This window comes from Coregonus lavaretus, assembly GCF_964263955.1.
Source record: "Coregonus lavaretus genome assembly, chromosome: 23".
NCBI classification, from domain to species: Eukaryota; Metazoa; Chordata; class Actinopteri; order Salmoniformes; family Salmonidae; genus Coregonus; species Coregonus lavaretus.
The window spans coordinates 33736476-33752525 of NC_140010.1; the positions used below are offsets into that span (position 1 = coordinate 33736476).

The following is a 16050-nucleotide window of genomic DNA, read 5'->3' on the forward strand; positions in this document are numbered from 1 at the left end:
CACCTAAATCATCAGAAAAATTGCCCCCCCTGAGAATTTTTTCAGGAGCCGCCACTGCATCTGGGGGTTACTTGGCCACTATTCCTCTCCACATAGTCTACTTGATAACAATGGGTCTGCCCATTTCAGTCTTTTCAAGACTGGAAGACTCTGTATGAAAGAGATTGCTTTCACATTTTGGCTACAGATTACTTGTTGAATGAAGAGATTAATGCTTCAGTATACTTAATGTTTGTTACAGGAAGGTTTGATATCTCTGTAGGAATTGTTTTGAGTGCAGTTTTTGTCAATGTAACGTTTTGTAATTCAAAATTTAGTTTTTCAACTATATAATTGTATTTCAGGGACAAGATTTATGTTAGTGGGTTTACCATGATGATTGGGGGAGGGGGTGCAGGTCATTGGGTCATACCAAATGCTTGGCCTAATAGGGTCCGTTAAATGGTGAGTAAACCTCTGTAAACTTTTTTTCCCTTATTCAACTTTTTCACTCCGGACGCTTTATCTGGACATGGCTCATCAACATCTTCAACAGCCGAAGCTAAGTAGTAACATTAACATGATGTCTTTTAATTGCAGTCGCTGTACTCATAATATACAGGAGAATTCTCGCCTTACGGCGAGAATAGCTGTGCTACAAGCCCAGCTTCAGACGCAATCGTTAGGCAAGAGTATTATCAGTGTAGGAAAGGAAGAAACAGCGTCTGTGCCACCAGTAAGTACAGACAGTAACGTTAGTATAACTCCCCCCGCACAGTCCCTGCAGCCGGACAACTTTCTCATGGCTTCTGGAGGGAAATACTGTTGGAATGCTCAACCGGTGTCGCTCATTCAGCCGACAGAAACCTTCAACCGGTTTTCCCCATTATGTAGCGAGTCGGAGTCTGAGTCTGAGTCTTCTCTAGTCTCTACTCCTCCCGTTACGGGGTCTGAGACGCCGAAGGCTCCCACCATTAGCTCTGACAAATTGAAAACCCTAGTCATTGGCGACTCCATTACCCGCAGTATTAGACTTAAAACGAATCACCCAGCGATCATACACTGTTTACCAGGGGGCAGGGCTACCGACGTTAAGGCTAATCTAAAGATGGTGCTGGCTAAAGCTAAAACTGGCGAGTGTAGAGAGTATAGAGATATTGTTATCCACGTCGGCACCAACGATGTTAGGATGAAACAGTCAGAGGTCACCAAGTGCAACATAGCTTCAGCGTGTAAATCAGCTAGAAAGATGTGTCGGCATCGAGTAATTGTCTCTGGCCCCCTCCCAGTTAGGGGAAGTGACGAGCTCTACAGCAGAGTCTCAGCACTTAATCGCTGGTTGAAAACTGTTTTCTGCCCCTCCCAAAAGATAACATTTGTGGATAATTGGCCCTCTTTCTGGGACTCACCCACAAACAGGATCAAGCCTGACCTGCTGAGGAGTGACGGACTCCATCCTAGCTGGAGGGGTGCTCTCCTCTTATCTACCAACATAGATAGGGCTCTAACTCCTTTAGCCCCACAGTGAAATAGGGTGCAGGCCAGGCAGCAGGCTGTTAGCCAACCTGCCAGCTTAGTGGAGTCTGCCAATAGCATAGTCAGTGTAGTCAGCTCAGCCATACCCATTGAGACTGTGTCTGTGCCTCGACCTAGGTTGGGCAAAACTAAACATGGTGGTGTTCACCCTAGCAATCTTATTAGGATAAAGACCCCCTCCATTCCTGCCATTATTGAAAGAGATCGTGATACCTCACATCTCAAAATAGGGTTACTTAATGTTAGATCCCTCACTTCAAAGGCAGTCATAGTCAATGAACTAATCACTGATCATAATCTTGATGTGATTGGCCTGACTGAAACATGGCTTAAGCCTGATGAATTTGCTGTGTTAAATGAGGCCTCACCTCCTGGTTACACTAGTGACCATATTCCCCGTGCATCCCGCAAAGGCGGAGGTGTTGCTAACATTTACGATAGCAAATTTCAATTTACAAAAAAAAAAATGACGTTTTCATCTTTCGAGCTTCTAGTCATGAAATCTATGCAGCCTACTCAATCACTTTTTATAGCTACTGTTTACAGGCCTCCTGGGCCATATACAGCGTTCCTCTCTGAGTTTCCTGAATTCCTATCAGACCTTGTAGTCATAGCAGATCATATTCTAATTTTTGGTGATTTTAATATTCACATGGAGAAGTCCACAGACCCACTCCAAAAGTCCTTCGGAGCCATTATCGACTCAGTGGGTTTTGTCCAACATGTCTCTGGACCTACTCACTGCCACAGTCATACTCTGGACCTAGTTTTGTCCCATGGAATAAATGTTGTAGATCTTAATGTTTTTCCACAAAATCCTGGACTATCGGACCACCATTTTATTACGTTTGCAATCGCAACAAATAATCTGCTCAGACCCCAACCAAGGAGCATCAAAAGTCGTGCTATAAATTCTCAGACAACACAAAAATTCATTGATGCCCTTCCAGACCCCTTCTGCCTACCCAAGGACGTCAGAGGACAAAAATCAGTTAACCACTTAACTGAGGAACTAAATTTAACCTTGCACAATACCCTAGATGCAGTTGCACCCCTAAAAACGAAAAACATTTGTCATAAGAAACTAGCTCCCTGGTATACAGAAAATACCCGAGCTTTGAAGCAAGCTTCCAGGAAATTGGAACGGAAATGGCGCCACACCAAACTGGAAGTCTTCCGACTAGCTTGGAAAGACAGTACCGTGCAGTACCGAAGAGCCCTCACTGCTGCTCGATCATCCTACTTTTCCAAATTAATCGAGGAAAATAAGAACAATCCAAAATTTCTTTTTGATACTGTTGCAAAGCTAACTAAAAAGCAGCATTCCCCAAGAGAGGATGGTTTTCACTTCAGCAGTGATAAATTCATGAACTTCTTTGAGGAAAAGATCATGACCATTAGAAAGCAAATTACGGACTCCTCTTTGAATCTGCGTATTCCTCCAGGGCTTAGCTGTCCTGGATCTGCACAGCTCTGCGAGGGCCTGGGATCGGGAGAGACACTTAAGTGTTTTAGTACTATATCTCTTGACACAATGATGAAAATAATCATGGCCTCTAAACCTTCAAGCTGCATACTGGATCCTATTCCTACTAAACTGCTGAAGGAGCTGCTTCCTGTGCTTGGCCCTCCTATGTTGAACATAATAAACAGCTCTCTATCCACCGGATGTGTACCAAACTCACTAAAAGTGGCAGTGATAAAGCCTCTCTTGAAAAAGCCAAACCTTGACCCGGAAAATATAAAAAACTATCGGCCAATATCGAATCTTCCATTCCTCTCAAAAATTTTAGAAAAAGCTGTTGCGCAGCAACTCACTGCCTTTCTGAAGACAAACAATGTATACGAAATGCTTCAGTCTGGTTTTAGACCCCATCATAGCACTGAGACTGCACTTGTGAAGGTGGTAAATGACCTTTTAATGGCGTCAGACCGAGGCTCTGCATCTGTCCTCGTGCTACTAGACCTTAGTGCTGCCTTTGACACCATCGATCACCACATTCTTTTGGAGAGACTGGAAACCCAAATTGGTCTACACGGACAAGTTCTGGCCTGGTTTAGATCCTACCTGTCGGAAAGATATCAGTTTGTCTCTGTGAATGGTCTGTCCTCCGACAAATCAACTGTACATTTCGGTGTTCCTCAAGGTTCCGTTTTAGGACCACTATTGTTTTCACTATATATTTTACCTCTTGGGGATGTTATTCGAAAACATAATGTTAACTTTCACTGCTATGCGGATGACACACAGCTGTACATTTCAATGAAGCATGGTGAAGCCCCAAAATTGCCCTCGCTAGAAGCCTGTGTTTCAGACATAAGGAAGTGGATGGCTGAAAACTTTTTACTTTTAAACTCGGACAAAACAGAGATGCTTGTTCTAGGTCCCAAGAAACAAAGAGATCTTCTGTTAAATCTGACAATTCATCTTGATGGTTGTAAAGTCGTCTCAAATAAAACTGTGAAGGACCTAGGCGTTACTCTTGACCCTGATCTCTCTTTTGACGAACATATCAAGACTGTTTCAAGGACAGCTTTTTTCCATCTACGTAACATTGCAAAAATCAGAAATTTTCTGTCCAAAAATGATGCAGAAAAATTAATCCATGCATTTGTTACTTCTAGATTAGACTACTGCAATGCTCTATTTTCCGGCTACCCGGATAAAGCACTAAATAAACTTCAGTTAGTGCTAAATACGGCTGCTAGAATCCTGACTAGAACCAAGAAATTTGATCATATTACTCCAGTGCTAGCTTCCCTACACTGGCTTCCTGTTAAGGCAAGGGCTGATTTCAAGGTTTTACTGTTAACCTATAAAGCGTTACATGGGCTTGCTCCTACCTATCTTTCCGAGTTGGTCCTGCCGTACATACCAATACGTACGCTACGGTCACAAGACGCAGGCCTCCTAATTGTCCCTAGAATTTCTAAGCAAACAGCGGGAGGCAGGGCTTTCTCCTATAGATCTCCATTTTTATGGAACAGTCTGCCTACCCATGTGAGAGACGCAGACTCGGTCTCAACCTTTAAGTCTTTACTGAAGACTTATCTCTTCAGTAGGTCATATGATTGAGTGTAGTCTGGCCCAGGAGTGTGAAGGTGAACGGAAAGGCTGGAGCAACGAACAGCCCTTGCTGTCTCTGCCAGGCCGGTTCCCCTCTCCACTGGGGTTCTCTGCCTCTAACCCTGTTGCAGGGGCTGAGTCACTGGCCTGCTGGTGCTCTTTCATGCCGTCCCTGGGAGGGGTGCGTCACTTGAGTGGGTTGAGTTACTGACGTGATCTTCCTGTCTGGGTTGGCGCCCCCCCCCCCCCCCTTGGTTTGTGCTGTGGTGGAGACCTCTGTGGGCTATACTCGGCCTTGTCTCAGGATTGTAAGTTGGTGGTTGGGGATATCCCTCTAGTGGTGCGGGGGCTGTGCTTTGGCGGAGTGGGTGGGGTTATATCCTTCCTGTTTGGCCCTGTCCGGGGGTTTCTTCGGATGGGGCCACAGTGTCTCCGGACCGCTCCTGTCTCAGCCTCCAGTATTTATGCTGCAGTAGTTTATGTGTCGGGGGGCTGGGGTTAGTTGGTTATACCTGGAGTACTTCTCCTGTCTTATCCAGTGTCCTGTGTGAATTTAAGTATGCTCTCTCTAATTCTCTCGTTCTCTCTTTCTCTCTGAGAACCTGAGCCCTAGGACCATACGTCAGGACTACCGGGCATGATGACACCCTGCTGCCCCCAGTCCGCCTGGCCTTGCTGCTATTCCAGTTTCAACTGTTCTGCCTGCGGCTACGAAACCCCTACCTGTCCCAGACCTGCTGTTTTCAACTCTAAATGATCGGCTATGAAAAGCCAACTGAGAGACCTGAGCCCTAGGACCATACGTCGGGACTACCGGCCGTGGTGACTCCTTGCTATCCCCAGTCCGCCTGGCCTTGCTGCTATTCCAGTTTAAACTGTTCTGCCTGCGGTTATGGAACCCCTACCTGTCCCAGACCTGCTGTTTTAAACTCTAATGATCGGCTATGAAAAGCCAACTGAGATTTATTCCTGATTATTATTTGACCATGCTTGTCACTTATGAACATTTTTGAACATCTTGGCATGGTTCTGTTATAATCTCCACCCGGCACAGCCAGAAGAGGACTGGCCACCCCTCATAGCCTGGTTCCTCTCTAGGTTTCTTCCTAGGTTTTGCCTTTCTAGGGAGTTTTTCCTAGCCACCGTGCTTCTACACCTGCATTACTAGCTGTTTGGGGTTTTAGGCTGGGTTTCTGTACAGCACTTCGAGATATTAGCTGATGTAAGAAGGGCTATATAAAATAAAATTGATTGAAAATTGATTGATATAGTGATATAAAGGTAGAGGGTATAGACATAGATTGAAGGGAAAACAGAACTTTCGTCATTTGGGTGACATTTTTAATCATGTGCAATGCAATGTATCAATTGTTGCATGACACTGAACAAGGGATAAGTGTGTGTTGTTTTTGGTATGGTCCCACAGACTAGGCCTACCTGTTTTTAATAAACTGTGTTTCCCCGCCTTCAGGATTCAGTTTAGAGCAAGGATGGGCAACTGTCGGCATGCAGGCCCCCTCTTTTGGAGGCGCCTGGATCAATTACCAAAAACATTTACGTCATTTAGCAGACGCTCTTATCCAGAGCGACTTACAAATTGGTGCATTCAACTTATGATAGCCAGTGGGCCAACCACTTTTTTTTTTATGGGGGGGAGGCTATTCCAGGTATTCCTTAAAGAGGTAGGGTTTCAAGTGTCTCCGGAAGGTGGTCAGTGACTCCGCTGTCCTGGCGTCGTGGGGGAGTTTGTTCCACCATTGGGGTGCCACAGCAGCGAATAGCTTTGACTGGGCTGAGCGGGAACTGTGCTTCCGTAGAGGTAGGGGGGCTAGCAGGCCAGAGGTGGATGAACGTGGTGCCCTCGTTTGGGTGTAGGGTCTGATCAGAGCCTGAAGGTAAGGAGGTGCCGTTCCCCTCACAGCTCCGTAGGCAAGCACCATTGTCTTGTAGTAGATGTGAGCCTCAACTGGAAGCCAGTGGAGTGTGCGGAGGAGCGGGGTGACATGAGAGAACTTGGGAAGGTTGAACACCAGACGAGCTGCAGCGTTCTGGACAAATGTTATTTTTAAAATTATTATATTTTTTGGGGAACTCAGTCGGGGTCTCAACTTACTGTCGAGAGTTAGAATACTATAATAGAATACTTAAGGTGCAATTTCTAAATTTGGTTGTGCATCAGCAGTTCCGATATTTTTGTGGCCCCCACCACATCATAGTTACCAATCCCTGGTTTAGAGGAAGAACGTCTTCAAACTGCGTGCCTTTGACTAGCCTACCTAACGTGAGTATATTTGGATGAACTGGTAGTATGCATGACTGAAGAAGCACAACTTTACTTTTGACTGAAGAAGCGAAACCTGCAGCACTACCTGAGCTGCATCGACCTCCTCGGATCGCGGCCAAGCGTTCACTGCCGCCAGGTGACAGAAGTGATCTCGTGAACTCTGGCTCTGAAAGCAAAGGGCTTTCTATCTGTTGTTGGTGAGTGTCAATCTTATGGATACCGCAAGGGGGAGACATTGCAATACCTATGACATCTGTTTGCTGGATTGCTTTCCAAAGACAACACATATAGAAAAAGACAAAGCCTGGGAGGCATTTGTACACTGATTAAGCCAATTATCTTCCAGCATGGCATGATTTGCAAACCTATCATGTCTTGTGGTCAACGCGCCAAGAATCATCCAGACCAGTAGATGGCGGTAACATGTTAATGCTTGATGTGTGAGTTTGCACCGGGAAGCCAAGGAAGAAAACCTTCCAAGTTCCTGATGTTCTCTTATCCTGAAGCCAGCAGTTGTGTCTGACGGTGAGTGTTTAACCAGCTATCTAAAGCATCAATATTTCCCCTGTTATGAATATATTTTGAGGATCGACTATAAGTAAGTGGTATGTGTCTAACGTTAGATATCTGAAACTGACTGGCTGAGATAGCTCAACTGTGTGAGAACAGGTTGGTTGGCTAACATTAGCTGCTAGCTAGCTAACACCCGTGGCCCAGTAAGCCATTACCAAATGCGCTAAACCAACAGCCATATTAAGAATATTTAAAGCATGAGAATCATGTTATCTGGTTATCTAGGAATAGTTATCAGATGAGTGACTGGTGAAATAAGTGACTAACGTTATTCAGACAATGTTAGGTAACTAACGTTAGTTAAACAGTTTGACCCAAGCTGGCAATCATTGCCAGTTTGATTAGCTAGCTAACGTTAGCTAGTAGTTGAACGAAACTAGTAGCCTGCTGATTTCCCAGACAAAGTTAACTACATATTCTAATTTAATCCTGCTTTTTTTCGTCCAGGACGAAGCTTAATCTTAATCGGGCCTAGCTATGTCTACCAAACAAGCAATTTCTGTCAATTAACAAATGCAACCCACCTTGTTTCTACAGCCATCAAATATGCAGATCTTTGTGAAAACCTTGACGGGTAAAACCATCACCCTTGAGGTGGAACCCAGTGACACCATCGAGAATGTGAAGGCCAAGATTCAAGACAAAGAAGGTAACTCAATCTCAGCAAAAGTTGTTTGGCACAGATCTAGGATCAGTTTACACCAGGGCTCTCCAACCCTGTTCTTGGAGAGCTACTGTCCTGTAGGTTTTCACGCCAACCCTAATCTAGCGCACCTGATTCTAATAATTAACTGGTTGATAAAACTGAATCAGTTTAGTTACAACTGGGGTTGGAGGGAACCTACAGGAGGGTAGCACTCCAGGGAAAGGGTTGGAGAGCCCAGGCTCACCCTCTCCAAATCTTTCCACCTTAGTAGAACACAAAATCCACATTAGATCTTTGTAGATGGGCAACTACTTCATTTGGGGTACATGTGGATGGTTTCTGCCAAACATATGCATGTTTGCTGCTTACCCTTTCAGGTATTCCTCCTGACCAACAGCGACTCATCTTTGCTGGCAAACAGTTGGAGGATGGCCGCACATTGTCAGACTACAACATTCAGAAAGGTACTACTTGACAAATCCAATTATCGATAATACTGTTTGTTCAGAACGTGACGGACAATTGCTCAGTCTTCAGTGTTTACCCTAATCATGACATTGAGGTTTATATCACATATCTTCATAGTCCATGGGAACATGTGTACCTTCTGTCTAATGGTATGCATTCTGTAATATTCACAAATCACATATTAGCAGGTTTAATGCCTCCTACATGATTGAAATGTTTATATATACAATGTCGGTTCAAATGTCCAACTTTTAGAAACACATTTTGTGATACTCCCTGGAAAACGGTGGCAATTGTTAGTGGACTATCCTGGGTGGATGATCCTTTATTTCAAATACAATGAAATAAAGAATACTGTAATTTTGTAAACGTGTCACCACTTTGCTTTCCAGAGTCCACACTTCATCTCGTCCTGCGTCTGAGAGGAGGTATCATCGAGCCTTCCCTGAGACAGCTGGCACAGAAATACAACTGTGACAAAATGATCTGCCGCAAGTATGTCTGCTTCCATTAACTGAAGACAAAATAAAATGTACACCAAGTTACAGCCATCTACTGATCCATGTCTGTGTGGAGATTGGGTTCTTATCATTTGTTGGTGCACTCTGCATTTCAGATGCTATGCACGTCTTCACCCCCGTGCAGTCAACTGCCGCAAGAAGAAGTGTGGGCACACCAGCAACCTGCGCCCCAAGAAGAAGCTCAAGTAAACCAGCATCCTCTTTGATCCTTTGTCAATGTTTTCAATAATAAAATTGAAATGGAATAAGGGAACTGTCATTCGTGTTGTCATAAACCTTGATTTACTATACAGAACAAGGGAAATTATCAGATTAATCCATGTCCTTTATTTTTTTAAACAGTTTTCTTTGAACAAGGCTCATTAAAAATAATGCAACATTTTGCTCCACTTGTGTGCCTTGATCTAAATATATGTGCAATTAAACTTGCAATTTCATCAGGCATTCTTTTAACAGTAAATGCAAATACATAGAACCACTCACATAAGGCATATAGTATTGTCTCTAAGCTAAACATCAAGCCCCATCTACTGATGTTAATACTAGTAGATGCTGAGGGAAATAACCAAGTCTCAAATTGCTAGACAACTGCTCAAATCTTAATTTAAACATTGCAAGCACTTAAATGTATTAATTCTTAACGCCTAAATCTACCTAATTATCAGGACTAATCTAGCTTTAATTTAACATTCAATGAACACGAGAATCTGAGTCAAGCTTTCGAAAGCTCTTACTTTGAGAACTCAACTCTCTTTGGTGTCTTTAGTTCTTAGTTGGAACATTCACAGGAATTCAAGATACCCTCATGCTTCATACTATTACCAGCATGCCATAGTACCAATAAAGTTCTATATTTACAACTCAAACCCAGAGACAGCAGACGTGTCAAACAGTACAGTGCATCATTGTTTCTTTGAAGATCGTTCATCCCATGTTTTTTTTTTTTCAATTTAATTGCACACAACAGAAGAATCGTTAACATGTCACAGGTTAATGACTTCACTACTCATACTGTTATTACTGCAGTGGCATATCTTTTGGTTTCTGACACCTTCACTAACTTTGCTCAGATGTGTCAATTAGGCTAATTCTTTATTTTCCTCTTATTCAATACCAATTATCTTGAGTTGTATGCTAATTTGATGAGGTGGTAATAGCTGTCAAACACTATCAATTTCTGCATTGTCGTGTACTGCCTCTTTCCAAATACATGGTTTGGTTGCGCTGAAAGAGCTCTTAAAACCATTTTTATCTCATCTCACTGGAAATTAACATATAATCCACATTGCTCATTACATTCCCAAGTTTGTATAAAATCAGTTGATTTCAAAAGTATGAAAACTATATCTACAAGCACCTAATGATCCCCTTATTGTTCTCATTCTTGACAATATTCCTAATCTCAAATAAACAGCCTAGCACTTAGATCATTGCCTTGAATGTTAAGATAGCAGCATGAATTACAGCACAACATTGGACATAGCAGATACACTGCCTAGGTAACACCACAACCTATGCTTAACAAGCTGTACAGTGATGCTGCTGCTGTAAGGACCCAGAGCAGCCATCTTCCCACAGCAGAAGGGGTGTTGTGCTTTATAGCAGGAGAGGAGCAGCTCATTCTCTTTCCATTGGCCATCCCTAACAGACCCATCCTCTTCTCTTTCACACTATTTGTCAATGAGCTTGACCAGGCTCTGCCGAAGGTCGTTCAGGTCAAAGATCTTGACGTCCAGGATCTCGATGGCCCTCTGCACTTCACTCTCCGTGTGGTCCCGCTCCTCCATGGAGGCGGCCAGGTTCTGCTCCACGTTCTGCACCCGCCGCTCCAGCTCTAGGTTACGCATCTCCATCTCCTGGGAAACCACATAGGGAAAAGGAAAGACAATTTCACCTGTCGTAATTTGCCCTTTGTGCATCCTACTTGCTTGTTGTTCAAATCAAATTGTATTGGTCACATGCACATGTTTAGCAGATGTTATTGCGGGTGTAGCGAAATGCTTGTGTTCCTAGCTCCAACAGTGCAGTAGTATCAAACAATTCACACAAATCTAAAAGTAAAAGAATGGAATTAAGAAATATATAAATATTAGGACCAGCAATGTCGGAGTGGCATTGACTAAAATACAGTAGAATAGAATACAGTATATACATATGAAATGAATAAAGCTGTATGTAAACATTATTAAAGTGAATAGTGCTCCATTATTAAACCAGTGATTCCATGTCTATGTACATAGGGCAGCAGCCTCTAAGGTGCAGGATTGAGTAACCGGGTGGTAGCCGGCTAGTGATGGCTATTTAACAGTCTGATGGCCTTGAGACAGAAGTTATTTTTCAGTCTCTTGTTCTTGCTCATACAAGGTTTCACCAAATGCGCCTTCTTCTTTAGTGTGAAGGTCTACCTGTAATCTATGTATGGCCTCTTCTCTCTCCTGCTCCATCTCATGGTATTCTTCTTTCTTGTTCTGCAGAATGTGGATTTCCTGGAAAACAAACATGATCATTCACTAGTTAGCCCCAGGACCTTTGCCATCAGCAACACAAAACAAAGGAAGGTACAGGTTCACATCGGCCTTTCTTCCTTCCATTTAAAGACCACAACATTTGATCTCAATTGGCATCTTTGTGATAAGACTATGTTCTCCATCTATAATTGCATAAAATCCCCTTTAAACATTTAACCCCAGCTACTTTCAGCCTTGTTCTGAACTAGAAATGGCCCCCCTACCCTCATCCATAAGCATGAGAAGAACAGCCCTACAATTGTTGCGGAGGGCATACAAATGTACCTACAATACCTCCTCTTTCCCCTGTGTGTATCTTGCCCCCTGACCTCATCTTTAGCCTTGAGCAGGGCCTCCAGTTCCTCCAGAGAACGAGTCAGCTCATCTTTCAGCATGTCACTAGGGCCGTGTCCGCCATGTGCCTCCAGATCAGCCACCTGCCAAAATACAATAGGTTTCAGTCAAGACCAGGGGAAATTAGCATAGACTTAAGACTGCAGCTCCTGTCAGATCTCTAGAGGGAGTGTGAACGTTATTGTGACAGGGCCCCTGGGTCTAACTTTCTTGTTGACACTTTATAGATTTAACATCTACTTGCTAAGCACTCATGAATGGTACTATACTTGAGACCAGAAAGGAATTATCCCTTGTCTTTACAGCTTGCACCTGCCATTATACAGTGTATTCCCAGTTGTGGTCATTCAAATCCTTCAGAATCTTTCTCTTTATTAGGGTCGTTCCACCTCAAAAAGCACAAGAAAGAGGATTTTGACACCCACCATCTCAGATTGTTCTGAAATGGTTTCTGTTGTTGGAAACAGATATCATCTCAGATTGTTCTGAAATGGTTTCTGTTGTTGGAAACAGATACCATCTCAGATTGTTCTGAAATGGTTTCTGTTGTTGGAAACAGATACCATCTCAGATTGTTCTGAAATGGTTTCAGTTGTTGGAAACAGATAAGATTAGCATTCCTGCAACATTATTTGGTTGAAATGTAATTTGATCTCTGAGAAATTAAGCTAAATGATTGCACCCAAATTGGCCATTTTAATGTATAGGATACATATAATATTCAATAAATATAGTACCTAATATCCGATTAGGACCAAACTTTTTTCTAACAATGAGTTAGACATGAGGAATCCAAAGGAATGGTCAAAAGCCACCCACTGACCTCCCAACACCCCACACCAATCCCTTCCAACAACGAGTTTATAGTATCAGTTCTCTGTGTCTGACAAGTAGTATGGAGCTGCGGCTCGGTGTGTTGTTTCTTCATCCTATATAATGTATTCTCAGTGAATTTGGTGATGTTTTTTCCTCCCTGTTTAAAAAAATTAGTCATTGAAGTTGTTCGGTTTGTCCTATCCTACATCCTGATATTTCCAGGTTACTGAGAGCAACCCATGCTTTGGCTTTGTTTTACCACACTGGAGGTAAAGGAAAATCCAAAATCCTTTCCCCCCTCTCTGGATAGAAATGTCCTTGGTTATCAAGGAAAAGTGAGGAACCCTGCCATCTTGCAACCTGGATCATTCCCGCAGGATACACCCCCCAACCCCCTTATCCCTCTTCAACCCAATTAAGTAACAGCAGTGCCCCCTGAGAATACTGTTCATAGACATGCAAAACAGTAGCATTTCTTGCTAACCAAACAATAAGTCATACACACTAAACATATACAACAGTACAAAACCCAAAATGCAAAAACTGGCAAGCAATAAAGCTATAGTATAGAGTGGTTAACATAAAGTAAATATCTCTCATTGGATGATAAAGTCAAAGGCATAATGCCTCCTGTGTGTATCAGATATTGTGGTCTCAATAATACACACAGCATTCATCATACCCCTTTAGCATGGCCAAGGCTGCTGCCTTCATTGCGCAAGCCAAGGACCGAGACACCACCATTATCAGGTAACTGGGAATTGAAACCTCACTGCAGTGTCAGCTCAGCCTGTAAAATAGGAGCAACACTAAAAGGAGAAAAGGTCTCTGCCACTTGGAGAGCCTTGAGAGGCTGGAATATTTTTAACTGTGTATGGAGGGCAATGGGGGGGGATAGCTGCCAGCTCCCTCTGGTGATTTTTCATTTTTCTCCTAACTAGGGCATTGAAAGTAGGATATCGCTGTCCTACAAACCCCTCTCTCTTTCACCCCCAGGAGATGTGAACCATTTTCAGCCACCTGGTCGCCCACTTCAGATCGAGAAAGCGAGAGATCTTGGTCCACTAGACCTGGATGGCTTGCCTTTTTAGAGGATGATTAATGTAAAGACGGGGAGGATCGTAATCTTCTGGGATTATTGATGTATATCCACAGTACAGTGAAACGACGACCGAAACACTGCATGAAGTGGTAAAACAATTGTGGAGATCAATGTTCTCGGGATAGACATTATAAGCTTGTACCACTCAAACCATTGAAGTGGTCGAATCCAAAGGTTGATGAATCCAAAGGTTGATAAATCCAAAGGATTTTATCAACAGGCTTGGAGCCAGCAAATTCCCTAGAGACTCAGTACTTAGCAGCCAGCGACCCTGAAAATACCTTAAATTGATAACATAGAACTGGAAAAAATAGACCAAGCTTTTACATTTACTGGACCCAGCTAGCAATGATGCATTGGAGAATGTATCATCATCCACTTGTCTAGTCGTCACAGAATATCCATTAAGACAAGTATTATATGATTTCTCAAATATATCTCATGGGTAAGAGGTAAATGGGAATCCATGTGTACTCCAAGCCACAGATGGATGAGATTCTCTGCATTCAGACTAATGCCTTAGAGCAGGGATTTTGAAACTGGGGGGTCCATGGAAAAATGTGGCCCTATTATTTTTCACTAAATTAAATATTGGTTTTATTGTAGCCTACCTGCAGAACATGAGTTGGGTAATATGATCTATATTTCTGTCTCTCCTGTCCTCCGCCACTGACAATCATATTTTTTCTATACAGTGATTTAATTCATGATCAGGTTTTGTGAGAGATGTAGCTGCGTTCGTTTGTTTCCTGCTGTTCAATTGATGGGTGCTGCGCTAGTCTGTTGTTCTTGTTGTTGTAAAACCATGTGGGGTTATTATGAGGACGACAACATCGAATGTTGGGTTCAACTTTTCATACATAGCGTTCCAGTACAATAGGAATCTCATTTTTGGTCACTTGCTTTTTTTAAAAACATGATACAATAACCCAACATCTCAAATGGCGAGGGTGAGATTAATGCTACACATCCAATCTATTTCAGGCAATGTCCACATTATTCTGACATATTTTAGAATGTAATAATAATTTGAATGCCAATGCATGTCATTGGAAAGGTCTATAAAATGCATTATTCTTAAAGTGGTAATGCATACTTTTTGGGAGGATTCTTTTTTGTATTATGCCTATAACAATATATATAATTGAGGTCTTTGAATATTACAATTAAGTGCTTGAAAAAGTCCTTGAACTTGACATACCAATGTCTGTATGAACCTTGTATTATGTACTACTCAATATAGTAATATTATAGCCTATAGGCCTGCACATGAAAATATGTTTTGGGTTTTGCCCTAGCACTACACAGCCGATTCAATTAACCAACTCAAACTTTTTACTGTCAAGGACCCCAAAATATGTTGAGGCCATGGCCGAAGATCCCTTACTAATGTTATTTTTTATATTTTCACAAATAGACTACAGGGAAACCCTGCCTTAGAGCACGTGTCAAACTTCAGGCCCGAGCCCATTCAATGCGGACCGTGGGTGGTTTGAGTAATAAATAAATAAAATTACCTCAGTCTACATTTGAAATTACTAAAACCAAATCGGAACTATATTGGATCTAGATTTATACAGTCTCTTCACCCTTTTCCAGGTTGCTATCAATCACCGAAACGAAAGCTGGATAGTCAGGGAGCATAGAACATTCCCAAATCTATGGATAGAGGAAAATGTTTTGCTAATTTTGACGGCGAGGAAATATAACACAAATTTTAGTGCGTCCCTCCGGACCTCAGTGAAGACTGAATGTGACCCGCGGGCAAAATTAGTTTGACACCCCTGCCTTAGAAACATAAGTGGAATAGTGAGAACATGCAAAGAGCATGTTTAACATACTGCAGTGGGTGCCCAATAATCCAAACCAACCAACACACCTTGATTAAAGCTTCAGGGGAAAGGTCTGCAGCCTCTTAAGGCCAGTGTTGTCAAAAGATGATAAAGTGAGCTACCAACAGACATGTCCTTTCCCTTTTCTCCAAAGACTTTCATAAAACAAAAACCCATTGTCTGAAAAACGATGACCCAATCAAAACCTATATGACCTCCCCCGGCAGAGAAAGGGCATGCCGGAGACATTCAAAGGCTGTCATTATCAGCGGTGGTGACTCATCACCTGATCATGTTTGAACAAGGCTTTGCTGCTACACTGGCCCACCGCCTTCTGTCTCGACATAGAGTGCAGCATTTTACAG

The 16050-nt window shown here is 42.7% G+C and overlaps 2 protein-coding genes across 2 annotated transcripts in view; one reads left to right on the forward strand and one right to left on the reverse strand.

Moving 5' to 3' along the window:
- The first annotated feature begins 7301 nt into the window (after positions 1–7301).
- Positions 7302–9458, forward strand: LOC311099081 (ubiquitin-ribosomal protein eL40 fusion protein-like). The gene is made up of 5 exons (XM_084139698.1): positions 7302–7391; positions 7977–8088; positions 8463–8549; positions 8946–9048; positions 9170–9458. Exons 2-5 carry the CDS (start codon positions 7986–7988, stop codon positions 9261–9263), a joined length of 387 nt encoding a protein of 128 aa, XP_083995824.1. The 5' UTR covers positions 7302–7391; positions 7977–7985; the 3' UTR covers positions 9264–9458.
- A 93-nt stretch (positions 9459–9551) lies between these two features.
- Positions 9552–16050, reverse strand: part of LOC311150486 (homer protein homolog 3-like) — a gene marked incomplete at its 5' end in the record, with an annotated part of 29583 nt that continues 23084 nt past the window's right edge. Inside the window, 3 exons of the mRNA XM_084187984.1 lie at positions 9552–10930; positions 11480–11560; positions 11911–12018. Of these exons, the coding sequence (XP_084044110.1) occupies positions 10745–10930; positions 11480–11560; positions 11911–12018 (375 nt within the window). The 3' untranslated portion in view covers positions 9552–10744. The remainder of the gene's footprint in view (positions 10931–11479; positions 11561–11910; positions 12019–16050) is intronic.